This window comes from Coffea eugenioides, chromosome 3 (assembly GCF_003713205.1).
Source record: "Coffea eugenioides isolate CCC68of chromosome 3, Ceug_1.0, whole genome shotgun sequence".
Lineage (NCBI taxonomy): Eukaryota > Viridiplantae > Streptophyta > Magnoliopsida > Gentianales > Rubiaceae > Coffea > Coffea eugenioides.
Genome location: NC_040037.1, coordinates 2,267,550 through 2,295,408, shown reverse-complemented (window position 1 = coordinate 2,295,408; position 27,859 = coordinate 2,267,550). Strand labels below are relative to the sequence as shown.

General features: G+C 40.4%; 2 protein-coding genes across 3 annotated transcripts; both read right to left on the bottom strand.

The window, feature by feature from the left end:
• Positions 1-7,018: 7,018 nt before the first annotated feature.
• On the bottom strand, positions 7,019-20,030 carry LOC113764964 (peroxidase 24-like). The gene is made up of 8 exons (XM_027309010.1): positions 19,823-20,030; positions 19,134-19,528; positions 18,327-18,363; positions 17,533-17,675; positions 17,143-17,334; positions 16,834-16,999; positions 16,566-16,754; positions 7,019-7,236 (listed from the first exon to the last, which is right to left on the bottom strand). Exons 1-8 carry the CDS (start codon positions 20,028-20,030, stop codon positions 7,019-7,021), a joined length of 1,548 nt encoding a protein of 515 aa, XP_027164811.1.
• Positions 20,031-22,599: 2,569 nt separating this feature from the next.
• Positions 22,600-27,776, bottom strand: LOC113765581. 2 transcript variants are annotated; one of them, XM_027309807.1, is made up of 4 exons: positions 27,389-27,776; positions 25,211-25,345; positions 24,129-24,273; positions 22,600-22,944 (listed from the first exon to the last, which is right to left on the bottom strand). In XM_027309807.1, exons 2-3 carry the CDS (start codon positions 25,299-25,301, stop codon positions 24,149-24,151), a joined length of 216 nt encoding a protein of 71 aa, XP_027165608.1. In that variant the 5' UTR covers positions 25,302-25,345; positions 27,389-27,776; the 3' UTR covers positions 22,600-22,944; positions 24,129-24,148. The 2 variants fall into 2 exon arrangements, with proteins under 2 accessions (XP_027165608.1, XP_027165609.1); XM_027309808.1 differs by lacking the exon at positions 27,389-27,776 and adding an exon at positions 25,445-25,554.
• Positions 27,777-27,859: the final 83 nt, after the last annotated feature.

Genomic DNA, 27,859 nt, shown 5'->3' with positions numbered 1-27,859 from the left:
ACAGATATATCCCATAAGTCTCGCAGCAAATTAGTGTTTGTCATATGCACTCAGGAAAACGGGTCGAATTCGGGTCAAACCGTGGGTGATCCGATACGACCCGATCACCTGTTTATGAATTAAAAATTATTTTACCTAACTAAATTAAGTTATTCTTTTTTTTTTCAAAGGCATTAATCACTTAATCCTAAATGAATTTATTTAACTTATTCGAAGTTGAAATTATTATATTTGGACAAATAATGTATTATATTATTTTTTACTTTTATACTGCTTTTATTTATTTTATATTTGGTTTGGAATAAAACACTTTTACGGTGTTTTTAATTTATTTTAGATTTGGTTTGGGATTATTTATTTAAATTTTTATTACTTGATTATGTAATTAGTCTTGTGTGAATTAGAAATTATAGTGGTAAATTAATAAATTAAAATTAAGTTTTGGGTCATTCGGGTCGTCCCGCCAACCCAAAACCTGGAATTTTCAGATTCGAGTCAGATATCCTGACCCATTTCGGGTTGGCGGGTCAAGTTCGGGTCAGCCAGTTTTCTCTTATACCTGGGTCTCAACCCGACCCGTCACTCCGATTTGGACCCGATTGCCACCCCTAATTATATTGGTAAAAAAATAACATATTTTACAAATTATTCCAATTTATTTAGAAAATGTTACTAATTTCATTAGAAATTATGAAATGTAATCATGGTTTATTAATTTTTAACTAAATATAAATACTACATACGAAAGGAAAATATATTTGACTTTGTTTTACTTTGATTAGAAAAACTTGTGGTAGAAATAACAAAATAGTGACAGGGGTGCAAATTTCAAATCAACAACCAACGTACACTTAATTACGATAATTTTTTAGTTGACCAAACTAATATATGCCATAAAGTAGTAACATTTGATCATTTATAAATTGGCAATTTTAGCAGTTTATATACAATTCACCTATAAAAATTATGATTATTATAAAATGACATTTTATAATAATTTACATACTATTTGCCAATTAAAAGTAAGTTTGATAAAAAAAATGTGCATATAAATCCATATTGTAAATGATACAAAATATATTTGAATCTCACGAAACTTGATATGTGGGTAAATTTACTATAGTTTTCAAAGATTATGCCACATTAGTACAAATTTAACTTTTATACTTGTGACCTAGAAAATAAATTTATTAGAACACATAACCTTTGTAAATGATACATACATTTATTAAAATGCTTAAAACACATAACATTGATGAATGATACATACAATCATATATTATACATTTACGTTACCAACAATTACTAACTATAATATTAAGTTTCAATCATTAATAAAAAAATCTTAGCATTATTTTAAATAAACTTCCTAATACTTGTTTCATATAAGTTTCTTTAAGTAAAATAGTAAATTTATGCCACAAACTAGTAAGTCTTGATGATTAACCAAATTTACTATTTTATCAACAGGATTTACTATTAATCCGTGAAAACTTACTATTACTTGAACTAAACTTACTCTCCAAAAAGTAAGTTTCGAATATAGAGTAGTAATTTATTTTTTTTTTAAAAAGTAACTTTCATTTTTATTTCAATTTACTTTTTAAGACATAAATAGGATAACACTTGGATGACCATTTTTGATTTTTTTTATTTGCTTTTAGCGATCATTTGATTATTTGATAGGTCTATCCACCTAAATAGGATAACACTTAAAAATAAGAAAGTAAGTTTTCTATCTAAAATAATAAGTTAACCGTAATAAATTAGTAACTTTTATACTTCAAAAGGTAAGTTGGAATAAATATTAAACTTACTTTTTAAATAAATAAATTACTACTTTATATCCCAAACTTACTTTTTAGAGAGTAAGTTTAATTCAAGTAATAGTAAGTTTTTATACATAAATAGTAACTCTTACTAATAACATGGTAAATTGATTAATAATCAAAACTTACTGATTTATGGGACACATGTGCTATTTTATTTTAAAACATATTTCAAAATAGTATTAGGAAATTTATTTGAAATAACGATAAGATGTTTTATTAATGATTAATTCTTAGTACCTTAGTTAGTAAGTACTCATAATATACTTGTATAATACATGATTATAGGTATAATTTAAAAAAATTATTTATATATTTTAAAATACTATGAAAAATAGTTTGACTTTTCACATAATCTTGTGAAATATGTAATAAAATTTTGTCGTATTATAAGCTTTTAATCATTTTCCATTTTTGAAAAGTTTGAAAGTTCGAATAACAATAACAACAAATCTTCCTAGTTATATATAGAATATTACTTGTTTATATATCAAAATTTTTATAATTTAACACCTATGAATATAATAAGATGATAAAGTTTTAATAAATTTACATCTGAGACACAAGAAATAATAAGAGTAAAAGCCTAAACAAAATGAGAAAGAATATAATAAAAAAAATGACAAAATTAGTATAACAATTAATATAAGAAAATCAGTATGATCTGGATTTTTTCCCTTGGGAGATTGTTCATAAGAATAGGATCCAATAATTATAAATGAAAATCACATGCATGTATAATCTATTGTGTAATTTAAATTAAATTTAGTTCACCTATAAAATGGTCCTAAAATAATTAGTACACTATGATATGTGTTATTTTAACAACAATTTTTTTTTTTACTAAAAGTCTGAAATATCCATTACATATGTATGAGGGATATTTTACCATATTTGTATCTCACATCTAATCATGAAAGTTAATTTGAGAAAAACTATTTTTGACAATAGAATTATTTTAAATTTAACCAACAAGTTGAGATTTTTTAAACAATAAAAGTGAAATATTTTGGGAACTTAGTTGTTTATTTTCCCATAATTAAAAATTTAAAATATGACAAATTATTCTTACATATTTCATAAGGTCATATGCAAAAAAAAAAGTTTTCATGGTATATTTAAAATGCTTCAAACATATAACATTTATAAATGATACGTACAATTGTAAGTTTCTTTTAGTAAAATAGTAAATTTATGCCACAAACTATTAAGTTTTGATGATTAACCAAATTTACTATTCTATCAACAATATTTACTATTAATCTATAAAAACTTACTATTACTTGAACTAAACTTACTCTCCAAAAACTAAGTTTCAGATATAGAGTAGTATTTTACTTCAAAAAAAAAAGTTAGTTCCATATTTATTCAAGTTTACTTTTTGAGACATAAAAGTTACTAATATATCGAGTTAACTTACTATTTTTTATGCAAAACTTACTAACCAAAATTTTAGGTACTATTTCATTTAGATGACCAGTACAACAGGTAATCAAATGGTCGCTAAAAATATTTTTACCTGTTATATCAGGTAAAAATAGTTTCGTTACCATAACTATCGTTACTTCAGACTTTTCCTAGTTAAGAATCCCAAAATTAATTAGTTTAACATTTATAGCATATACATAGGAGAAACCTGTCAACCCTGCTCCCAAAGTGCCATTCTGGGTGATGGGAGATGTGTAGAAAACCATCTTTAGTATCAGGGTTGGGTGGTTGATGAGAACTTGTAAGTCATATATGGTCCTAGGAATGTATCGTGAGGCTGTGGTAACCGGAATCGAATTCACCGTAACCCTACCACTAGTTCTTAACACAGTGCCTGCATACTTAGCATAGGAGTATTACTTTGTCAATTAAGGAAAGGATTTTAATATGGAAGGAGGTTTACTTCTTTTTCCCCTTTTCTTTTGGGCTTTTTACAAAAGTAATCTTTCCCCTTAGTTCAGAATCCCAAAATTAATTAGTTAAACATTCATAGCATATACATGGAAGAAATCTTTCTGTCCTGCTCCCAAAGCGCCCTTAGTTCCAAAATATGCCATATATAGTTCCAAAAATATGTTCTAAGGTTGTGATGAGCGAGTCGAATTCATCCAAATTTTATATGTAATTATATACGTGTGTATATATCTTTCTTACATCTTTTAAGAGCATACTCTTACTTTTTTTTTTTTTTTTTGTATAAATTCATTCAATCACAAACCTGTAAAAAACAAGTAATTAAACAGACTCATATTAGTCAGAATCTTTCCAAACGCATTTAAGGAAAACAGAAAATGGAACTTAGAAGGAAAAAAAAAAAGAATATTAGAAAGGTCAGATTTTCTAAATCACTTCAATAAACGTCAAAGTCTAGTGAGCTTGTGATGCCAAGTAGTTGCTTAAATCAATTCAAGAAAACCACCACCAACAGCCACCCAAATTAGTTTGCATGCATCAATTGTAAACATGTAGACGAATAGTGAATTTTGGTTGGGAACAGAGAGGACTTGAGATGAAAATTACTAAGATGGATGCAGAAAATAATGTACGCACTTTTGGTCGCAATATGAAGTGCATGGCGCACTTATGGTCACTTTCATGAGTTTGGCAAGTTTTGATAAGACCTCCATGCAATTAGTGGAAGAGGTCATCACAAATACTAGAGATTAGCTTATTCCAATGTATTGGTAGGTTGTCATTGGTCAATGATCACAGTATGGATCTGCAGGATGGCTTAAAACCCGAGCCATTATTTTGTTTTTGGATCAAACGCTAGTGACTTTTTATGCTGATTTTTGAAACTTGTTTGGTAGACGAGGGTTTGAAACTTGAATGTAGGTGAAAAAGATAGAAAGGATCAGCTAGATTTCTTCACTTCTTCATTGTTGTTACAACAAGAAGATCAATAGAAATGTGATATTGTTGATCAATTGGAAATGTCACTGCCAAAAATCGGTGATAGTTGTTTACTTAAGATTTGACAAGATCGAGAAGTGGCGATGACCGGGTCCGACTAATACTCTCCATTTTACGCATTAACAACTCGACAATTCCGCCTATAGTCTCCCTTCTCCCGTTCGTAAGAAACTCCGATGGCACTAAGTTTCCTCATCGATCGAGAGTGAAAAAGAAAACAGGGATTCTGGCTCGATGGGGTGAAGGAAAAAAACCAAGAATTCTGGAGTTGTGATGCTGTTCTAGCTGAAAGGGTATTAGTTAGTAAGGTTGAATATGATTGAATTACTGGCATGTAATACCTTATCATTCTATTCATGGGATTTCAGCTAACTTTTGTGATTGTTTATTACGTACATATTCAATGGCATGGACGCTCTTGGACGGGTTGAAATTAAACAGAATTGATCTCTTCATTTAGAAAAGCAAACGTTTATGGGAGACGTACACATTACTAGCATTCATTAATTTTTCTACTAACACAGAACTGCATGTAAAAAAGCACTAGCATGGTCGGACCTTTTTTCTGCCAATAACAAAGAAGTGGATGCACTTTGTCCTGCACATGCCAGGGCACTGAAAGTGAATTCGAGATTAAATTTGTAAGCCTCAAGATGCCAACCCTTGGATCATCGCTAGAATTAGGAGATGCATCCCATTCTAATCTGAAACGAATCTTAACAATGCCCTCAAACTTCTTTAACTCGTCTAGGAAATTATTCCAATTCAGAAACTTTTTCTGCCACTCTTCTTGATGGAAGGTATAGATCTCCATTTCTACCTCCTTTAGATGATTGCGCCAAACTTTCATACCAGCTGACTCACAGAAAGAACTCCCGGTTTCGGCTCTTATCCAACCATGGTTCAAAGTCGCGGTCGCAGCTCAGACCGTTCCACATCGATCTTGACATATCGATTGCGGTTTCGGCGAGACGCAATTTTTAAAATATTTAATATTCTAAAAATTGTAAAAAATATGATAAACAAAAATAATTTAAAAATAACAAAAAAATAAAAATTCGAGTTGACTTGGAGCGACTCGACCGTTTTTATCTGTTTCGAAGACGTCTCGGACGAATTCTCGGTGATTCATTATCTCGAAATTATCTCGTCCCGGTATCGGATCGGGAAGCTCCGTTCCAGTGACGTCTCGGCCGAGTCTTTGAACCATGTATCCAACAGCTTCAGCAGGCACACAACCACCAAGTTCTCATTTAAATGTTTGGGACTGGTATAGAGCTAGGACTGAAAGATTTAGGCTGACAAGGCCAAAATAGACCATCAATAAAATTAATTGATCTATGAACTGTGAATTGTGATGCTAACTTTGCCCGGTACATGTAACTTGAGTTCCTCAACAGAAACAGCAGTGCAACTACGGAGGATGTCTCGACCGTGCTGGAGGATTTTATACTTGGGATATTAAGCAGAATTTGGATGGAAGGAAAGCTTGTGTAAATATCCACTTTATTCTCTATAATTTTTGTATTTATCCACATAATCCCTCTGTGATTTTATATAACATGATTTCGTTATTTGATTTAGCATTTAAGCAAGGCATTGCTAGTATTTCAACTAATAAAATGTTGTATAGGCTATTCTCTGCCAAGTTTTCAATTTACATGAAACTATAGGGGGTGAAGTTGACATTTTAAAATATTAGCAATATCTTCTTCTTTTTTTCAAAAACGATAAAAACGTCAAGAATATCATGTAATAATAGATGAAATCACAGGGGATTATTTATAATTTACCCAATTATTAATAACTTAATGACAAAAAAAAAATAATGAGCCTTTGACTTGTATATCATTCATTTCCTTACAATCACTTGTGTCGTGTAGTAAAGTGATGAGTTTACAAAAGATTTAAAGAGCATGAACAATTGTGTGCGTGTTTCTAAAAATGTAGCTTGTATTAAGCCTTTTGATAGGTACTCTTGATTTAGAAAATCTTTTATGGCTTACTAAACTTCATTATACTGCACATATTGATCTTACCTTGATGAAAATATCCACGTAAATATAGCAAGAGGGCAAAGTCATCGAAATCAAAATACGGGGGAACAAAGGGGCAAGGATTGATTTCTTCACTTCTTGATTGGTGTTACACTTGCAACAATCTAAGTAGAAATTCAGATACTGATAAGAAGAAGATCAACAGAAAATGCCGCCACCAAAAACTGGTGATACAAAAGAAAAATTTAAGATTGACGTGATGGAGAGGTGGTCATGACTAATAGTGTCCGACTAAGCATTGACAACTCGACAATTCTGCCTAATCTCTCCTTCCCCATTAGTAAGTACTCCAATGGCACCCATTTTCGTCATGGATCGAGCAAATAGAGCGAAGAAAAGCCGAGGATTCTGGAGATGTGATGCTATTGTAGCTGAAAGTGGATTGCTTAACAGGGCTGAATCTGATTGAAAAACTGTCATATTTTGGCTCAAAGCCACAAAATAATGGTGAGGAGGTGATTTTCGACCGGCTGAGGTGAGTCCTCCGGATTGAGGAAAGTTCCTATCTCAAATGAGTCACTGCGGCGTAGTCACCTGCAAAGGTTACAAGAGGGGCTGAATCCCCCGGTGTAACTCCGAAGCTTGAGTCAGTTCGGGTGTACTAGAATAGTTTTATGAGGTAAGAGTAGGTGATGTTACCCGAAATTGGTCATCCCCTCCTTTAGTAGAGGCGTTGGGTATTTATAGAGAATTGATTGGAGATAGGGAATGCCTGCACAGGTCCCCAGAGATATGAGATCGTCAGCGCATCCAATGGATTTGACTGATCACTAGGAAAGGACATGATGGGACGTTTTCGTCAGTCTCAGGCGGCGTATCAGAGCAGTTGTCCATTCAGATGTCAGGAGTCAGACGTGTCAAGTAACATTGATTATATCTTGAGCTCGTCTGGCAGTTATACACTCCCTCGGCTACCATCAAGGGATAGCGGGCCGAGCTGCTACTTGAAGAGGCACTACTGGGTGAGGCCTCGGGTCATCCGAGTCGAAATGGCCATCCTCACTAAGCCCCCCAAGCTTCGAGAAGGGCGAGTTCGCGACTTTCCGAGGTCGTTGCTTCCCGAAGCTGATAAGCGTGCAATGCACGAAATCCAGTAATCGTGACTGTTGATGGAAATGCTGAGGATCTGACAGGGGCAGACGAACAGCTTTTCCATTAATGAGGAGAGATGAAACGTATCTCCGGGAATCCCGTACGTCTCACCTTTCCACCTCCCCCCCGAGTGCCTATAAATAGGGATCCTTTTTCACCGTTTCCTTCTTCATCGAAAATCGAAAATCATCCTAGAGTTCTGTTTCCTTGTCTTTTCACTTCGGCTATCTTTCTGTACTACATCTTCTTCGGCCACTCCTTCGTACCACCTTTTATAAGTAAGTCCACTTCTTTCCTTCTAATATAATGGCTAGGACCGCTCGTACGCACAAGGAGACAGTGCGACCGGGTTTTACTGAGGCAGAGAGGCCTGACCCCTCCGAGGAAGACATTGCGCCCGAAGTCGGGGATGGAAGTGCCGGAGCATCCAACCGAGCTGGAGACGAAGCTGGGGCATCCCACCGAGCCGAGGATGAGACTGAAGAGACGGACATTGAAGGTGAAGTCGTGTACGACGATGACCTCGGGGATGAAGTCCCCCGGGATGAAGGTGCTCAAGAACCTTCTTTTCCTCCGAACCTGTCAACGCTGAACTACGGCCAAATGCCCAACTTCGGCAGTAACATGGATCGAGCTTCAGTGACCGAAGTGATTCGCAAATACCCCTGGAGGAGAGATTACAGTATCTATGTGCCCTATCCGCACCAATCAGCCGCACTGCCCCCAAAGGGTAGGACGGCCGTTTATGTGGAGCAGCTGGAGGCCGGGCTCAGGATGCCCACGACGAGGTTCCTCCGAGATTGCCTGAGATACTGGGGGGTGAGAATTACTCAGCTCACCCCTAATGCAATCCGTGTTCTTGTCGGATTTCAACTGCTTTGCCGACATCAGAAGATCGAGCCCACCGTCAACCTCTTCCGCCGCTGTTACTCCCTGAAGAACAGCGGAAGTGAAAAGGGGTGGTTTTACTTCGGGAATAAAGTCCCGAGGTTAGTAGTCGATGCGCCGAGCTCGATAAAGGAGTGGAAGAGGAACTTCCTTTTTGTCCCGGCTGAGGACTTCCCCAGGGGATTTTGGTGGAGACCTCCTACTTCGGTTAAGGAGGTGTCCCCGGGCAAGTTGGAAGAACGCAACTTCAAGAAGTTGACGGGGTCAGGCCTCAAGATTAACTGTTGGGACTTCCCCGAAGTGGTGCTCGTGGAGGGCGGACTCAGCCGAGCCCTGATCAGCTCGAGCCACCCCGTCCTTTTCTCTTCTAGGCTTAAGAAACCTTGTACTTCTCATTTCTCTCTTGTGTTTATTCTTCCTGAATTCTAACTAACTTTTCTTCATATTCTGCAGTGACGAATATTTCTGACTTGATGACTTCGGGAGACGTCGAAGTGGTGAAGAGGCCATCCAAGAAGCGCAAGGATGGTGCTGGGCCCTCTTCAAGGCCAACTAAGAAACCCACCGCGGCGAAGGGCGATGAAGATCCCGCCGCAGTAATGGCCTCTGCCACCCCAGTGGGGATTCCTACTCAATGAGTCACCATAGCCTCCCAACCTCGACGTAAAGGCATGGCCGCGGTCTCAGGTAATCCCATCTCGGGGTTTTCACTCTTCAATCTCCACAACGTTCCCTCCAAGGCGGCCGAGGGGGACAAGAGACACCCCGGATGGCAATGGTGTCCGGAGTGGCACGTCGGCGTCAACGATCGCTGCAAGGACCCCGTGGTTGCTCATGAACTTCTAGTCCACACGATACCTCCGCGGGACGGTCTGTACGCCAGAAAACTGACCCCCGTCGAGCTGATACAGAGCGCCTCGGTTGCCTGGGCCTCCAGCACGACCTTCTTCTCTGAGATGCTTTTGCGTTACGGGAGCCTCATGGACAATTATGAGCCTCCTGCCGAGCTGGAGAAGAAGATCACCGATCTGGAGGAGAAACTAAAGGTCACCGAGCAGGAGCGGGACAAAGCCGAGGCGGCGAGGGAAGAGGCTGAGGCCATGAAGAACTCCATGATATCAGCCCTTGAGGAAGAGAAAGGAAGAAGAGCTCAAGAAGAGCTATCAACCCAGGCGGCTATAGACAAGGCCGGGGTCACCGCAGTAGAAGCCTTCCGGACGTCGGAGTCCTTTAACCGCGACATTGGCGAGCTCGCACGCCCGAGCTTTATGTTGGGCTACATTTCAGCCGTTAATGAAGCTGCGCCTCTCCTCACTCCTGAACAGCTGGAGTCCCTCCAGAATGCTCCCCACTATAACGAGGACGCCACAGAGCTGCTTAATCGTATGGCTGCAGGCGTCCGAGCTGGAAGGGATCTAACCGAGGTGCGAGCTGAATTTAACAAATGGCTCCTGGAGTTCGATCTGGAGGGTGACGCTACTGAAGAGGGCCAGGTTGGCGGAGCTGAGGGAGGACAAGATGCCGGGGTAGGGAGTGCCTAGGAGCATTTTTCTTTTTTTGTAACGAGAGGCCGAGGCTATAACCTCGGTTTTTCATTCAATACAATTATCTTTTGACTTCTTTTTTATTGAGCTCAGTCCTTAACTTTATTCCTGCTTTGTCCCCTTATTTTCCACTTGTGATGAAGTGCGAAGAAGTGAAAAATAACTTGAAGACTTAGAATTAAAGCACGTACCCCTTAAGGGTGATACAACTTTAGATTTTCGGCATGCCAAGTCCGAGGTACTCGAGATCCATCTCGGTATGCCAGTTTACAATATCCATTTTGGCTGGACTCAACTACACGGTAGGGTCCCTCCCATTTGGGACTTAATTTACCCTGAGGTTCAGCTCGGCTGACTGAATTCTTCCGGAGCACAAGATCTCCCGGATTGAATCGTAGATGTTTGACCCGAGCATTGTAGTAACTAGCTAGGATATTCTTGTGGATAGCCACTTTGGCCGCGGCCATGTCACGTTTCTCCTCGGCGAGGTCGAGGTCTGCTCGCCGTTCCTCTTCATTGACTTCGGCAGCATATGCAGCCATGCGTGGGCTCGGCGTGATGAACTCGGCAGGGACGACAGCTTCGGACCCATAGGTCAAAGAAAATGGAGTCTCCTGGGTTGATGACCTTGGCGTGGTTCGATAGGACCACAGCACGCTGGGGAGTTCTTCCAGCCAGGATGACCCAGCTCGGTGTAGTCTGGTCTTGAGGCCATGGAGAAGAGTGCGGTTGAAGTTTTCAGCTTGCCCATTTGCTTGAGGGTGTCCAACCGAAGTGAAATGTTGCTTAATCCCTAAGTTTTCACACCACGCCTTGAAGGGATTATCGGCGAACTGCCGGCCGTTATCCGAGATGACCACCTGGGGTAAGCCGAAACGACAAACCACGTTTTTTCAGAAGAACTTCTGGATTGCCGAACCAGTTATGGTCCTCAGGGGCTCTGCTTCTACCCATTTGGTGAAGTAGTCTACTGCCACCACCACGTAGGCGTAGTTACCTGGAGCTCTAGGGAATGGACCGATGATGTCGGTTCCCCACTGCTCGAATGGCCATGGCGAGGTGATTGGGATCATGAAGTTAGTCGGCTGGTGGTGCTCAGGTGCGTGATGCTGGCAGGATGGGCAACTCATGACCATAACTTGGGCATCGACCCTCATGGTGGGCCAAAAATATCCCAGTAGTAAAGCCTTTTTGACAAGCATTCTGTAGCCGACGTGAGCACCACAGAGTCCCTCGTGTATATCTTGAAGGATTCTCTCTCCCTCTTCTGGTGCAATGCATCGCAGCCACGGGCCGAGGTATGATCTCTTGCACAGGATATCTTGCCGAAGAGCGTACCGAGGTGCTTTCCTCTGTAGCTTTCTCGACTCAGCCCGGTCTTCTGGGAGTTCTCCCCGGCCGAGGAAACGGATAAGAGGTCCCATCCAGGTGTCCCCAGGGTAAATGGGATACACGACCTCTCCTTCATACCCCGACTCGGCTAAAACTTCTACAAGGACCGTTTTGTTCAGGTCGGCAAAGGAGGTAGAAGCTAGCCGGGAGAGGGCATCAGCCCTTCTGTTTTGGGACCGTGGTATCCTTTGGATTGCGAATGACTCGAAGTGTGCCGCCAGCTGGAGGACCTTGGAGAGGTAACGATGCATTACCTCTTCCCTGGCCTCGTATTCGCCTAGTATTTGGCACACGACGAGCTGGGAGTCATTGTAGACCAGGATGTGAGTAGCTCCAAGCTTACGAGCTAGTTGCAGACCGGCAATGACTGCCTCGTATTCGGCTTCATTGTTAGAGGCAGCGAAGTCAAACCTCAAGGCGTATGAACACACCTCTCCTTGGGGGTCTTCGAGGAGCAATCCTGCTCCACTACCCTCACTGTTAGACGAGTCATCTACATGTAGAACCCACCGCCGAGGATCAGAGGTGGCCGGGGTGGTAGCCGGGATGGGCTCTTTCAGCTCGTCAAATGTGAGCTCAGCTAGGAAGTCTGCAAGAGCCTGGGCCTTAACGGCTGTCCGAGGTTCATATGACAGATCATACTCCCCTAGCTCGATGGCCCACTTCGTGAGCCGTCCAGAAGCTTCGGGTCGCGTCAAAATTTGCCGGAGCGGTTGGTCCGTCCTCAAGCAAATGTGGTGGGCCAAGAAGTAGGGCTTGAGCCGGCGGGCCGCGTGGATCAAGGCCAGCACGAGTCTCTCCGCTATGGTGTATCTGGTCTCGGGACCTCGGAGGACCCGGCTGACGTAGTAAACTGGCATTTGTACTCCCTCCTCCCTTATCAGCACGGCACTCACGGCCTCGGCTGCGGCAGAGAGGTACAAGAACAGTTTGTCCCCGGGCCGAGGCGAAGTGAGCGTCGGGAGGTGGTGGAGGTAGTTCTTCAACTGCTCAAACGCCCGTTGGCACTCTTCGGTCCAGGAGAAGTGATTAGCTTTTTTCAGAACTTTGAAAAAGGGCAATGCCTTCGCTGCCGACTGCGACAAGAATCGGTTCAGGGCTGCTAACCGTCCAGTGAGCCTTTGTACGTCGCGGATACACCGAGGCGGAGACATCTCTTGGATGGCTCGCACTTTATCCGGATTTGCCTCTATACCTCGTCTGGATACGAGGTACCCTAAGAATTTTCCCGAAGTGACCCCGAAGATGTACTTCTTGGGGTTTAACATCATCCGAGTTTTTCGGAGGACATCAAGGACCTCTTTCAGGTCGGCCAGGAAAGTGGAGGTCTTCTGGCTTTTGAGGAGGATGTCGTCCACATAGGCCTCGACATTCCGTCCGATCTGGGACTTAAAGGCTTGGTTAACCAAGCGTTGATAGGTGGCTCCAGCATTTTTCAGTCCGAACGGCATGGTAGTATAGCAATAAGTACCTCGGTCTGTGTAAAAAGCCGTTTTCTCTTGGTCCTCTTCACTCATCCCGATCTGATGGTACCCCTTGAACGCGTCGAGGAAACACAAGACCTCATAACCCATTGCCGAATCTACCAAGGTGTCGACCTTAGGCAGGGGGTAACAGTCTTTGGGACAAGCTTTGTTGAGGTCGGTAAAATCGACACACATTCTCCAGGCTCCGGTGTCCTTCTTAACCATGACTGGGTTGGACAACCATGTCGGGTACTGGACTTCCCGGATTATCTGAGCGGGCAGAAGCTTGTCCACTTCTTCTCCAACAGCTTGGCTTCGCTCGGGGCCGAGGTGCCTCCTTTTTTGCTTGACTGGGCGTGCCTGGGGGTCTACGTTCAGCTCGTGCACCATGAGGTGATGCGGGACCCCTTGGACTTCCTCCGTGGCCCAAGCGAAGACATCCCGGTATTTTTTGAGGAGGTCCACCATGCCCCTCTTGATTGGGTCAGGCAGTCGGATGCCGATGCGGACTGTCAATTCAGGCTTCGTGGGGTCTAGAGGAATCTCCTCTACCTCATCCCCAGTCTCTAGCCTAAGAGCCTTCTCAGTTCTCTGAGGATCAAGGCAGTCTATCGAGAGGATGTTGGACCTCTTCTCGCACCTCGCCTCGGAGGCCGACGTGGAGACCGCTTGCAAGGTGGCGAGGTAGCATTCCCGGGCAGCGCAGACGTCGCTGCTGACCTCGGCTATTCCCGCGGGAGTAAGGAACTTGAAGCTGAGGTGGTAGGTGGAGTAAACAGCTCGCAGAGCGTTGAGTGTAGGCCGGCCCAGAAGTAGATTGTATGGGGAGTCGGCCCGGACCACCACGAAATTGATCGGGATGGTTCGACAGCGGGGGTGGCGCCCCACAGTCACTGTCAGGGTAACCATACCTTCGGGATGCACGATGTGTCCCCCGAACCCTACGAGAGGGGTCCTTACCGGGGTCATCTGCCCCCTAGCCAATTGGAGGCTCTCGAAAGTGCGGAGGTACATGACGTCCACCGAACTCCCAGGGTCAATGTAGACCTTCTTCACAATATAGTTGTTGGTGAGTACTTCAATCACCAAAGCTTCGTGGCTGCTGGAGGCAGCTGGGACAGGATCGCTGGGCCCATAGGTGATAACCTCGGACAAGCGCGAGCTCGCCTCGGCTTGATCCGGGTTCGCTTGCCTATAGGTCCTCTTCCGGAAGTTCTGACTGTCCCCTCCCGTTGGACCTCCGGCTATGGTGTTAATGACTCCGGCAATGTTTGGTCCGTAACCCAACCCCTGACCTGAAGATCCGTCTCCAGGAGGCCTTTTTGGCTCCCTAGGCTCCTCAGGGGGTTTGCAACTACTTCTTGAGATTCGCCTCTCGTCTCGGCGTTGGTCACCTCGATTGTCGCGTCGATTCTCATCGCGGGGGCGACCTCCACCTCGGCGGATGAACTGCTTGAGGTGCCCTTGCTTGATGAGGTTCTCGATTTCCCTCTTGAGGTCAATGCAGTCCTCAGTTTCGTGCCCAATGTCACGGTGATATAAGCAGTAGAGGTTCGAGTTTCTCTTGTCTCTGCTTCCGTACATTCTTGGTGGGGCCTTTCCGAGGTTGTGTTGTTCCATAACAGATAACACCTGGGCTCGGGTGGTATTCAGAGGAGTCAGCTCAGAGTCGGGAGTGGGTGACTTCCCCTTGGAAATCCTGTCGAACACGCTTCGGCGGTCTCGGCCAGGACTTCGGAAGCCACTTCCTGTCCCCACTTCAGTTCGGCTGGCTTCTTTTCCTCTTCGGGGATCAGCCCTTGGGCGGGTAGCTTGGACTTCTTTCTTCATGCGATTGAGGTCTTCGGCCTGTATGCCCTTCTCGACCTTCAACCACAAATCGTGCAGAGTGCGGGGGTACTCCTTGTGGATCTCCGTGTTGAACACCCCAGCAACGAGTCCGTGGGTAAAAGCAGCGATGGTTACCTGCTTATTGGGATCAGGTATCTGAACGCTCTCCTCATGGAACCTCTGGACATACGACCGAAGTGACTCTCCCGGGTTCTGCTGCACGGTGAGCAGATATGCCGAGGTCCTGGTCGTAGGTCGGGAGGAAACAAACTGGTGGAGAAACTTCTCCACTAACTCACCCAGTGTTGAGATGCTCTTAGGTTCTAAGGCCCAGAACCATTTTCGAGCTGTTCCCCGGAGGAATACGGGAAAGGCCCGGCATATAACCGGGTCGGGGATGCAGTATAAACGGAAGGCTGAGATGAAGGAGTGGAGGTGATCTTCGGGATCACCTCGGCCATCGTAGGACTGCACCGCAGGAAGCTTAAAATTGGGAGGAAGCCTTTCCTCATTAATATCATCTGTGAACGGTGGAGCCCTCATGCAATCCACCCCGGGTATTCCCAAGGGTCGCTGTCCCTCGGGTCGTTTTCCCAAGAGCCCTCGGGAGAGCGCCTTAGACAGGGAAGCCACCTTAGAAGTGGCCTTGGAGGACGCCCGTTTAGAAGCACTCCGGCTTAAGCGCCTCCCATCAGATTCTTCTCCAGAGGATTCTTCAGGAGATCCATCTGATTTTCTTTTGGAGGACTCGGCTTTCTCCTTGCCTTGCCTCTTGAAATACCTTCCCAACTCTTCGAAGATGTTGGGATTCTCAGTTACGAACTCGGCCATACGAGATATGGCCTCTTCGTTCGCGGGCTGAGTACTTGGGGGCCCTTGCCCCTCAACAATATCTTCCTGTTGAGCTACATTACTCTGCTCAGCCCCAATAGTGAGAGCTTTCCTGCTCTTAGAACGCGTAGGCTTCATATCCTAATGTCTTCGCGTTCCCACAGACGGCGCCAATTGAGGAGGTGATTTTCGACCGGCTGAGGTGAGTCCTCCGGATTGAGGAAAGTTCCTATCTCAAATGAGTCACTGCGGCGTAGTCACCTGCAAAGGTTACAAGAGGGGCTGAATCCCCCGGTGTAACTCCGAAGCTTGAGTCAGTTCGGGTGTACTAGAATAGTTTTATGAGGTAAGAGTAGGTGATGTTACCCGAAATTGGTCATCCCCTCCTTTAGTAGAGGCGTTGGGTATTTATAGAGAATTGATTGGAGATAGGGAATGCCTGCACAGGTCCCCAGAGATATGAGATCGTCAGCGCATCCAATGGATTTGACTGATCACTAGGAAAGGACATGATGGGACGTTTTCGTCAGTCTCAGGCGGCGTATCAGAGCAGTTGTCCATTCAGATGTCAGGAGTCAGACGTGTCAAGTAACATTGATTATATCTTGAGCTCGTCTGGCAGTTATACACTCCCTCGGCTACCATCAAGGGATAGCGGGCCGAGCTGCTACTTGAAGAGGCACTACTGGGTGAGGCCTCGGGTCATCCGAGTCGAAATGGCCATCCTCAAATGGCTATCGAAAGAGTCTGAGCTTCCAGGGTCCATTCCTAGAGTTGTGGTTCGAACAATAGGAAGAGGACAAATGGTCTTCAAGGTTTGAGCATATTCAGAGTCCAAAGAAGGATCTGTGTCTCCTTTCCCTGTGAAATTGTACAGTCTCTTCGCAACCAAATTGCAATGTGTGACTCCAATTGTATGCGCCCCTGCAATCGTTCAATCTCTTATGTTATACTAGATTCTAAATAGTCTCGTTTTCTAAAAGTCCGCAGTATAATAAGTTACCTGATAAGGTTACTAGATCGACAACGTCCAGATTATTACTCTGGAAATTCTGAAGGAGAGTGGGGAAGTCTGAAGATGGTGATGGCAACCCTGCTAATGCTTCAGAATCAACTGAAACTCTTCCGTCTTGCCTCCCAGTGAACACCTGCCACATTGGTCTTTGGAACTGCACATCATACAATAAGTTCAATTTGATAAGTACACGTAAAAGAATAAATACATTTTTTTTGGGTCGAAAGATGAAACAAACAGTCTAGCAAATAAATCCAATTTTTCCTTGATATGAATGCAATTTGTGAGCTAGCTTACTTGATATGAAACTGCATCTCTTGCTGCTAAGGCAAGAATATCAGCACAGGAGACGGCTCCTGGACATTCCTCTTCGAGAATTGACTTTACGATATCAATGAAATCAAATCCAGATAGAGATCGATTGGGTATAGCTTCTTTTTCAGATGGATTATTGGGGGTTGAATCCAAAAGAACTGATCCATCACAACCCTGCAAGAGTTGGATAAATGCTATTTGCATGTCTGCGCAATTAAACCAATTTGGCATTCAAAAGAGTCAAAAGTTTAAGAATCTGATCTGATGATAATAAACCAAGTAATGTGCTAATGTGCGTTGGATGAATTGGCGGAAAGTTGTATCCAGATTGAGTATACTACTATGTACTTCAAATCTGAGAGTCCATCATACCCTGACAAAGCAGTCATGATAATGTAGCCTAAGCAGCTTGGGGGCGAGGCTGGGATTGGCACTGACATTTCTCCAAGTGATATCCCTCACAATCTGTTCAACCCCACGGCAGCTCTTACGATAATAGTTCCTCTGCAGCTCTCCTGCATTGCAAGCACCAAAGGCTCCAAGAATTGCAAGAAAAAGAAATGAAACGACTAATTTTCTCACCATCTTTGTGTTTTTTTTTTCCCAGAGTCAAAATTATACCAAAATGTTTGCTGTAGATGGAATGAGATTCAGGGATACTTTGGGAGTTAATTTATAGGCACCGCATGTAGCTAATTACCTCAAGACATGGAACTTAATTTGAGCTAGCTAGCTGGAAATTAAAGTTTACAATGTTCTTTTGCTGGTTGTCACAGAGACATCTCAATCATAAGCTGTCTGTCAAAACTCAAAAGAATGACCAGCTCCAGTCAATGAACATTGTTACATGCTTAATTATACAACAATCTAGGTGATGTTCATTGAATTATGTAGTACCGTATTTATATACTTCACCTTCACTTAGAAAAATACCAGGAAAGAACATTCTTCTGGCAAACTAAGAAGACAAGTAGTTTCATCAAGTGTTCCTCTAATTAGTTTTGACCTTTCATTAAGAACACTTGCATTGAAAAAACATTAAAGATCTCACATTCCCTCAGATTTCTTCAGACATCATTATTGTATTGGAGTTTAATTCAGGTCTCTGCATAGACCTTAATGTCTCTTAATGTCACTACTACGCACGTCCTATACAATGTCAGTACCCTGGTAATTATATTGCTCTTCAAGAAACAGGACAATCTAAGACATGGGGAACAATATCTCCCCAGTCGAATGTCAAACAAATTCTTATCTCGAAGGAAACGAACCTGGACCATTTCAAGAATTGAAAAACAAGACAAACACCAAAGATGGTGAAAAAAAAAAACCATTCTTTCCACAATGAAGTGTTTACCTTCAGACAAAGGCATGATAACACACATCAACATGCATGAGAATCACGAAATGGAAGAATTTTTCACTCGGCAATTACTCAATCTCAATGGCCCTAAGAATAAATGCCAGACTAATTTTCTTCATCTTTTGTTGAGGCTTTTTCGTACTGTACTTTCATTTGATCTGTCCTATTTTGCTTTTGGTTCATGCATGTAATGTAACTACCTTGATTTGGACCTTACTCATGGGCTAAACATGGCAAACTCAAGGCCCAACTACCTTTTAAACGTAACACATATGTGTGTGTGGAAATGTTATATTTGTTTATTAATAATCCACATTGATCATTATTTGGAGGAAAAAGAAATACAGGGTCAATACAATATGAAATGAGGTTAGCTGCTATGCAGTTTTCGAAACTTTGTGTAGATAAATAACATATTCACGTGGGTACAAAGAGGGAACTTGATCCAAAGCTTTGAAAGGAACTAAAATAAAATGAACTCGATTAATCAATTTATAGTTCTTAGACAACAAATTTGGAGGTTGGGCTGCAAGAATAAAGTATCCGGACAAATGTAACTACTACTTCACACAGCATTCTTGTTGGATCAAATTTATCCTGTTCACTTCACCCCGCTACATTTCTTCCTTATTTCTCCAGCATTTCCAGTAAGAACTCCAATTGCACCCATCCTCTTCATGGATTGTCCAAATTCAGTGAAGAATTTTCCAGCGGTAAGCATCTCATCAACAATGTTGCTTGCACCTCTGTCTGTCAGCAATGCAGCATCTGATTGGAAAAGGCCTTGTTGATGCTTTAAATTTGAGAAATAATGGTTGTCAGATGCTACAGAAATCCCAGGGTCCATTTCTACTGTGGTTGTATTATCAGAAAGGCTTTCGCATTTTGTTCTCAAGAATGCAGCGTAGGTTGAGTTCAGAGAAGGATCTGCATCGACTTTCCCTGTGAAATTATATAGCCTCTTTCTGAACATGTTGCAATGTCCAACTCCAATGGTATGTGCACCTACACACATAAAAATTACATATGTCAATGTCAACATGATGTTTCAAAGTTCTAATTTTGATCTCAAATTGAGTGTTTTCGTGTAATTCTTGAGGGCCGATCAGAAACGCGTGGGAATTAGTACTCTAGAATGTTTTTTTTTTTAAGTGTGAAGGAGATCGAATGAAACGTAAAATTCTGCAGATATAATTTACTCATGCGACAAAATATTTGTGACTTCAGAGATGACTATAAAGTAGGCGTTTCTTGTCCATTTTATTCTTGTAGCATGCATTTTACTTGGGAACATGTTACCTGACAAAATCACAAGATCATGGACTGTAAGATTCTTGCTGGCAAAGGACTGCATGAGGGTGGTGAAGTTGGAGAATGGAGAAGGGATGTTGGCTAGAGCTTCTGATGCATGTGAAGTTCCTCCATCTCTTCTCCCAGTCAATACTTCCCATATTGGCTTATTGTAATTCTTGTCCAATCGAATTACAATAAATAAAACCATAGACATGGTTTCCAAACAGTGGTGGAGCCAGTAAGTAATATATGGAAGGAGGACCACTCGTGAACGTTTTTTTGTAAGCTTTGAGAAAAATAGATATTGAATTTTTCTATAAGGCAAAAGTGATGTAAGGAGGATAATATAGTGTACTAAATCAAGATTTTAGGGGAGTGGCAAGAGAAAAACTTCATACAAATAAGTATAAAATTTTATAGACGCTAAGAGAATTTTTTGATGCTGCCTCCAAAGCTTGGCTTAAATAGTAAACTGACCCCTCAAAAAAAAAAAAAATTGTACGTCCAAATTTCAACCAATGACCTTCAGGCTAGTGGTACTATATCAGCCGTCACCCTCTAAAGTTAAATAGGAAGTATTATATGATATCCTAAGTAGTAAGAAAAAAAGGGTTGATTGGAGGAAGAAGAAAGTTTAATTACCCTAACAAAGCAGTCATGGAAATGCATTCTTAGCCGGCAATCTTGCATTGCTAGCCACATGTTTCCATGTTATGCTTTGAACAATTTGCTCAGCTTGAGAACAACTATCCTTGTAGAAGTTCATCCTCAATTCACCCCCACTACAAATTCTCATGTCCACCAAAATTACCAGCAGGGCAACAAATCCCCCCTTCATCTCTCTCACTTCTTGTTCTTCTTTTCCTCTGTGCGTGTGCGCGCGCGCGATCGCTCCATAATAACCAATGCATGCGTTCTTATATACGTCCTCTTTCTGGTTATTACGTCCGACATGCAAATAGGTTAGTTGAATTTTTTTATCTCAGAGGAGGGGAAATTGCTTTGAATTAATAACGTTACATGAGAAAAAAATTGATATATCAGCCATGGTTTTGCCCCAGAATATGAGAAAAATGTATAATGTATATATGATGAATTATTTCTGTTATATATTGATGAATCTCAAGAGATAAAGGATGCATAGACAGACCTCAGTTACATGCACTTTCTGGTTGGTGGGGGTAGCTTAAACGGTTTTTCCTAAGCAGATTTGTTTGACTAATTAATATAAAATTTTGCCAACAAAATTAGTTTGATCCGCCAGGCCTTGATGACGGTTTTGTTTCGAAAAGTTTCATTGGCTTGGCTTAGATAAGTAAAACCCTTGTGAGATTTGATCAATTCCATATACTCTGTCAGTCTTATTAGGAGTATTATTATTGTCTCATTGGTCAAGTATTTGGAGAAAGGAAGTTAGTTGATTTCCATTGATTCATTCTTTTGTGGCTAAACTGAAGGTAATAAATCGCATTAATTTTTCATCAAATGAACTTTTTTGTACTACTGATTTTATTGAAGGTACATACAGTTGGGGATGGAAGCACCTCTTTCAAGAAAACCACATCTTGACACTAATAAAAAATACTAATAAACATGTTTAAGGCAGAATCACAAGTAAATGTGGTTTATCCATCTGCTAATCCACAAGTAGAGAATTAAGCTAAAAGCGAGTCAAACAAAGTTAGCATGTAGTACTTGTTCAGTTTCTAATTCTTTCCTTTTTCTCTTAATTAATTGTAGGAGTCAAAGCCAATTGGGCAAGCAGATGAACAAAAACTATCCAATTCTACTTGTGGTTATATTGCTCGGAATATCTACTTTGTCCAACTGTTATCTTGTACCATTTGAGGAAGATACAAAGAAATTTGCTCGTTTATTACAATCCACATGCATGAAACCAAAAGAAAATCAGAGAAGAAGAAATGTTTAAGAAAAAAAATGCTGTATTAAAACTTCAAATAATTACTACGATTCATGGAAAACCAGCTGCCAAGCAAGTCTCCCAGAAAAGCCTGTCTCCTTCAGTTTCATGCTCCACATCCGTACTGATACGTTCAACAAAAGTACCAAGTCTTGATTCTTCTATCACCTCTTCTGGATCATAATTGACCACAGCATCATTTGAATCTCTAAAATCTTTACCATCGAATTCCCTGAGCTCGTTGGAACTGGATGATTCTGCATCATCTTGATCACCAGCTAAAGGAAGCCCATCAAGAAAATTCATCCACATAAGATTGCATATACTATAGCACAAGCTTGCTTCAGCATTTTCAAGGGAATTGGGATTACCCTCGGAATCTCCACTAGCCTCCAAGAGAAAAAGAAAATGGTACAATTGATTACTGCACCTCCAATCCATTGCCGTCAAGCAAGAAAAGTACGAGAACGCTGGCTGGACAGTGCTTTAAGAGCCTATTTATTTGCATTCTTTTGTGATGCTAATTAATATGATGATGACTTTAACTGGTGTAATGTTAGAAGTTTCAAAGTCTTGCTTAGTACCCTCAGTTAAGTGGGATATGATTATTTCAACACTCCACTCCATGTAGGGGTTAGACTAATTTTAATGGTGGAGTTTTTCGTGAAGCACCTGTAACTTTTGGCAATTCAATAAACACTTTGGATGGCTTTGATTTGGAGGCTTACCTGATGTGCTTGAGTGCTGTGTGATCTCAATTTCTAGATGCGGGTTAAGTTACATCTAGTGCTAATGCGCCACTATCAATTCATTTGGGTTCTGCCGACGATTTACCACTTCAAAAATTTGACACAGCCAAGGATTTGACAAGCCTAATGGAGTATGGTACCCTTCTATGTCTCCTTTACTTCAATAATCTGACAAGTCGTAAATAAGAAAAAGCAAAATTTTCACCATCCCCCAATGAGGTATGGTAGTTCAGGCTACACAGTCATTTAACAATGATCAAAGGTATGAAAGTAAATTAAGATTCGACAACCGAGTCCAACTACAACTAAAAATTATCATAATCTGGAAGTGTGCTTCCAATATGCAAACCAGAGAATACTCAGCAAAGTTCATGAAACCCTCCGCGAAAATTTCAATCCTATCGGCTGAAGTAGCCTTTATGATGATCTTCAAAACAAAATTCTGAGTGCCTGCACAACTGCAAGTGGAAAAAGGAATCCCATGAAAACAATAACCTGAATCTTACAACATTCTCCAAGATCATGAAAACATAATGGAATTATTATTCCATTGTCAGTGAAAAGCTAACAACATGTTCTGGCCATATGAACGTATGTTTCACATAGCACAAATTCATTAGACACCCTTGTGTTGATGTCAACTATATAAAGAAAAATTGCGATAAAGTTCAGGATAACTACTCTTTAAAATAAATTTGATATCCCCCTTCTAAATGGTAAGATTGAAAAAGGATACAAGGCATCTGTTTTGTCCACATCTATTTCAGTTTAACAAACGTCCAAGACCCAAGACCCTCAAACTCACCCAGACCATCATGTAAATGTTTTGCTCGTAAAGTCATTTGACTACATCAATTACACCTTAATTTGAGCTCTATGTTTACTAGGAAAATTCACTTACAATTTGAGTGACAAAATTGAATTAAACTCATTTTCAGCTTTTGGTAAGTTGGTCTAAATCGAACATTTTGTGGTTGCTTTACAAGCCTTCTACAAGAGTATTGCAATAAAGCACAACACCCCGTAGGGAAGGCAAACACTTTGTTAGTTTGATCATGAGAAATTCAGTGTTGGTCAAGTTTTGCTAAGATTTCAAATAGCTGCTTCTTTAAGTTAACAAAAGGAAGAGCAGAAAGCGAAAATGTTGCTTTAGTGCTTCAGCTTATGTAACATTCTAATAACAACCATCTAGAAGAAAGAGAAAATAGACAAATTTATCAATAGATGCCAATTATTACATTATATCTAGTTGAATTTCTTTGAATATTTGAGGTAAATGATATTTGCACTACAAAATGATCCTCTGGCACTCCACCTTTCTTCAAGTAATAAAATGCTAGAATGGAGTGCCAAGAGCTAGTCTTGGAGTGCAAATATCACTTGCTTTTTGAGGATGAAACTCAACATAAGAATCAAAATTTGTGAAAGACTAGGTGCTCAGACCCTGTGTATTGAACATGACAGCAAACAATATCAGATGCTGTAGGCTAAATTAGAAAATTATATCTCTAATAGAACAGTCAAGTTCCATTCGTCCTACTTTAAATAGTTTCACTTGGCATGTATTTTGATTTGTGAATTACAGTCACCATCAGACAGAATTTAAGAATGGACTATGAGAGGAATATTTAGGAAAGAAGACCTCCAAAACGTAGCTAGGGCCTAGGAACTTTTCCTAGTTCCTGCATCAACATGCCTCCAAGGATTCAAAGCTTCTCTCCTAGCTTGAGCTTCAGGACTATTCTCCCAAACTCTCTTCTCTGACTCCAAAACAGTTACTTTATCATCTGCCAAGACAAAAATTGTATTAATGAGCTGGAGTACTTGTAAAAACCACCCAAATGAAGTTGAACAAATTACTGCATATTTGCTACTTTCTAAATTCTTCTCTTGGTACAGAAACTCAATCAAACATAATGTACACAAAGTCAAAATACCCTTTAATCAACTAAAACAAACCAAAGGTTGCTTACAAAATCAAAGATACTGCTTCATACCCATAAGCCATTAGAGCTTAATCACCATTAGAGCTTAATCATTTATCAAAACAAACTAAGAAGCATTAACAGAGCTCTCAACTACCATAGCTCAGTCATCTATTGGGAGCTCAGGAAATGACCATAATGTTGAAGTAATGATCCATGGGAAAGATATATCAGTGTAAATGATGATTAACACCATATCTATGGAAGCAGATAACAGTAGACTGCTTATAATTCAATTAAACAGAAAACAGACGTTTAGCACTATTTTATGAAGCATAAACGTTAAACCACAACATCCTTATAGACTCTCTTTTTCATCCATTCTCATGATCTGAAATCCAAAGAAATACCACCAATTAAGTAAAGGGTAGTATAAGTCTTCAACCTTAATCAAGTTTAATCATCCAAAACCCCAAATTGTCTGAATTTGCAAGCAAACATTCAGCATTAATCCATTAAAGCATTAGTTGACTGAGTCCATTAAAAGAGATCAAATTTTACTACAACCCGCAGAAAAAAGATCACATTTTTAAGTAGCCAAAATTTTAAAGTATAACACATTTCCTCAAGTTTAGTCAAATTAAGACAAGAATAATAATGGTGCGAGCGAAAAAAGGACAAAACTTAAATAAATACTGAAAAAGAACTTCTGAATAAGTAACAAAGTTTCTATCTTGAAAAAATTAAGAAATAATTGAAAGTTGAGAATCAAGGAGGTTGAAAAGGAGGGTTCTCACACAGAAGCCAGTTTTGATCATGAACAATTCCATTGAACCTCCAACCATGGCGGAAAGAAGTGATATCTTCACGTACCAACCCAGAAATTTCATTCTTCTATTTTTTTTGGTCCCTTTTCTTTGCTGTTTTGTTTTCTCTGCGCACAATAGAAAGTGGTTCAAGATTCCGAGCTAAAGAAATTAGTTTAAGAAAAAAAAAATAGCCCAACAAACTAGCAAAGCAGCAGATTTTGAACTTTCAAATGCTCATGAGGCGAAACCGGATGACGGAGGTGCGCCGCCTATACGAGGAGGGGTTGCGGCGGAGAGTTGGGTGGCAATGAGAGTAGTTGTGTCACCGCCTTCGGCTTTTTCTGTTTTTCTTTACTTTTGGTTCGTCTAACTTGTTTTGTTTCCTCAATTTCTTTTTTATTTGTCTTCTTTTTTTCTTTTTTCTCTGTGGTTATATTGGTTAGGCTAATTAGCCTAATTCAGCCAAAAAAAAAAAAGGTTATAGGCTTATAGCTTCGAACTTACCCTCAGATCAAACAGGCTCAAGTGCAAATTGAGCTTATGGAAATTGAGTTCCAAGTAAAAGATTCTTGTGGTGCTCATTTTAGTTTAAGTTGAAACTCAACAATTTCTAATTGATTTTGTTGTCTTTTGTAGGAGTGTAAATGAATCGAGTTACTCAAGTTACTCATGAGTAACTCGATTCTCAACTCAGAGAAAAACTCGACTCAACTCGACTTTATTGTCTGCGAGGTCAAGCTTGAGTGACTCGAGTAATAAATTGACTCAAATCGTGTCAAGTTCAATTTTTAAAATGCTATGCTCGTGAGCCTAATCAAGCCGAATTGAATATTTTTTATTATTTAATTTTAATTTTTAGTATTATTTATATTTTTACATTTTAATTTTTATATTTACAAAAGTTTTCAGTTTTTAGTTTTTAGCTTTTAATTTTTTATTGATGGATTCACGACTTCCATTTAGACATGACTAATCTTTTTAATCATGTGAATACTAGTTTAAGTGTTTAGACCTTTATAATTGCACATGGATTACTGAAAATTTGTGGTTTGAACTTTAAAAAAAAAATAATCAAGCATGCTCGATTGAGCTCGATTTTAAGCACAAGTTATACTCGAGCATGAACTCAACCCAAAAAAAAAAAAACTCAACTCACGAGCAGCTCGGCTCGCGTACATCCTTAGCTCAAACACCTTTGTTTATTAGTCAAGTCAAGCTCGAATAGGGTGGCGTTCAAACTCGACTTAATTCGATGACACTCTTATTTGCTTGAATAAAATAAGAATGCGGAAATGTTACATAGATCAATCAGAAACATTCCATCCACTTGAGTCTTGACACCACCTTTAAAATAAACTCACCATTTTTTTCTTCTCTAAATATGATTAATATTGCCATAGAACAGTTCCTCTTCCAATCAATAGATATTTAATCTTTGCTTACCAATAACTCCTAAAAAATGAACAAATTATGAAGTAAGCTACAAAGCATAATGGATATCCAGTTCTATTCACTCACTTACGTTTACAGTAACACACTGGATGTAAATTAATACTACAATTTCAGTGTAAATGTGAATTTGAATTAGTAAAAAAATCACGATTACACCACAATTATATAACTTTAGGCCAAAAGTTAATAAAATTACAATAATTGGATAGAACTCGATTGGGATGCCATGATCCAATCACAATATAGTTCTTCTTCTTCGACAGAAATATCGTCCCGATTTACCGGAAACTCGCACAAACCCACCCTCTCTCACACACTCAAATCATGAAACAATATCCACAAGAAAAGAAACATAAAATCAAGAACCAAACGGAAAATGAAGCAAAATTGAAAGGAGAAATGTCTCTCAAACGCTCTCTCGGGTCAGTTCACCGGCAAACGTATTTCGTCTAGCCATTTTGTCAAATAGATTAAGGTCATCACAAAAATTGAGTATTGCTTATGAAATTTGACTATGGCTGAGCTGAACATATCTTGTCAAGCCTCATTCAGGCAGAAAAATGTGAAAAAGAAACAATGAAATTGCAGCAAGTATCATTGTCCAATTTCATTTATCCACATAACAAAGCATACGGGAAGAAGATAGCAATTTCAGTAGCCAAAAAAATTGATCTCAAACGAGAGATTAAAACAAAAAGGGATTATGGAAACCTCACATTGCTTTCTTGATGATGATTTGCCGGTGGTGGTGGTTCCAGCAAGAAGACAGCAACTCTGGCAATGGTGACGGCGCCAGTGAGCTCCCCTTGTTCCTCAGACTCCCTCTTTTTTTTGTGTTTTTTTTTTTGTTGGTTTAGTCTTTTTTGGTTCTTTTCTTTTTTTCTTAGAAAGAAAATGGAGGATACCACTCTACAACTAAGATACTGCAAGGATTTTGGAGCGGTTGTTATGAGTTCATATGAAACTCAAGGTGGATAAGGGATGATGACTACTCATGGTCTTTTATAGTTTTAATTGTTGAAGGATGATGGTCGATAGTTACGAATACAATTGGTGTTGTCTTTGCCAGTGATTGAAGAATCGTTCTTGTCTTGCATTGGAGACTCTAAAACAATTGGAGGACTATCTAAATTGATATAAAGGACAAAATTGGTTTTAGAGTAAAAGTCTAGGGACGAAAATGGTGA

Coding starts and splice junctions, on each gene's coding strand:
- LOC113764964 (XM_027309010.1), bottom strand. CDS start 20,030: ATGTCTATGGTTTTATTTATTGTAATTCGATTGGACAAGAATTACAAT. Junction 19,529..19,822: donor TGATCTTGTGATTTTGTCAG/GTAACATGTTCC, acceptor TTATGTGTGTAG/GTGCACATACCATTGGAGTT. Junction 17,000..17,142: donor GAGATGCAGTTTCATATCAA/GTAAGCTAGCTC, acceptor TATGATGTGCAG/TTCCAAAGACCAATGTGGCA.
- LOC113765581 (XM_027309807.1), bottom strand. CDS start 25,301: ATGAAATTTCTGGGTTGGTACGTGAAGATATCACTTCTTTCCGCCATG. Junction 24,274..25,210: donor CATGATCAAAACTGGCTTCT/GTGTGAGAACCC, acceptor TTGTCTTGGCAG/ATGATAAAGTAACTGTTTTG.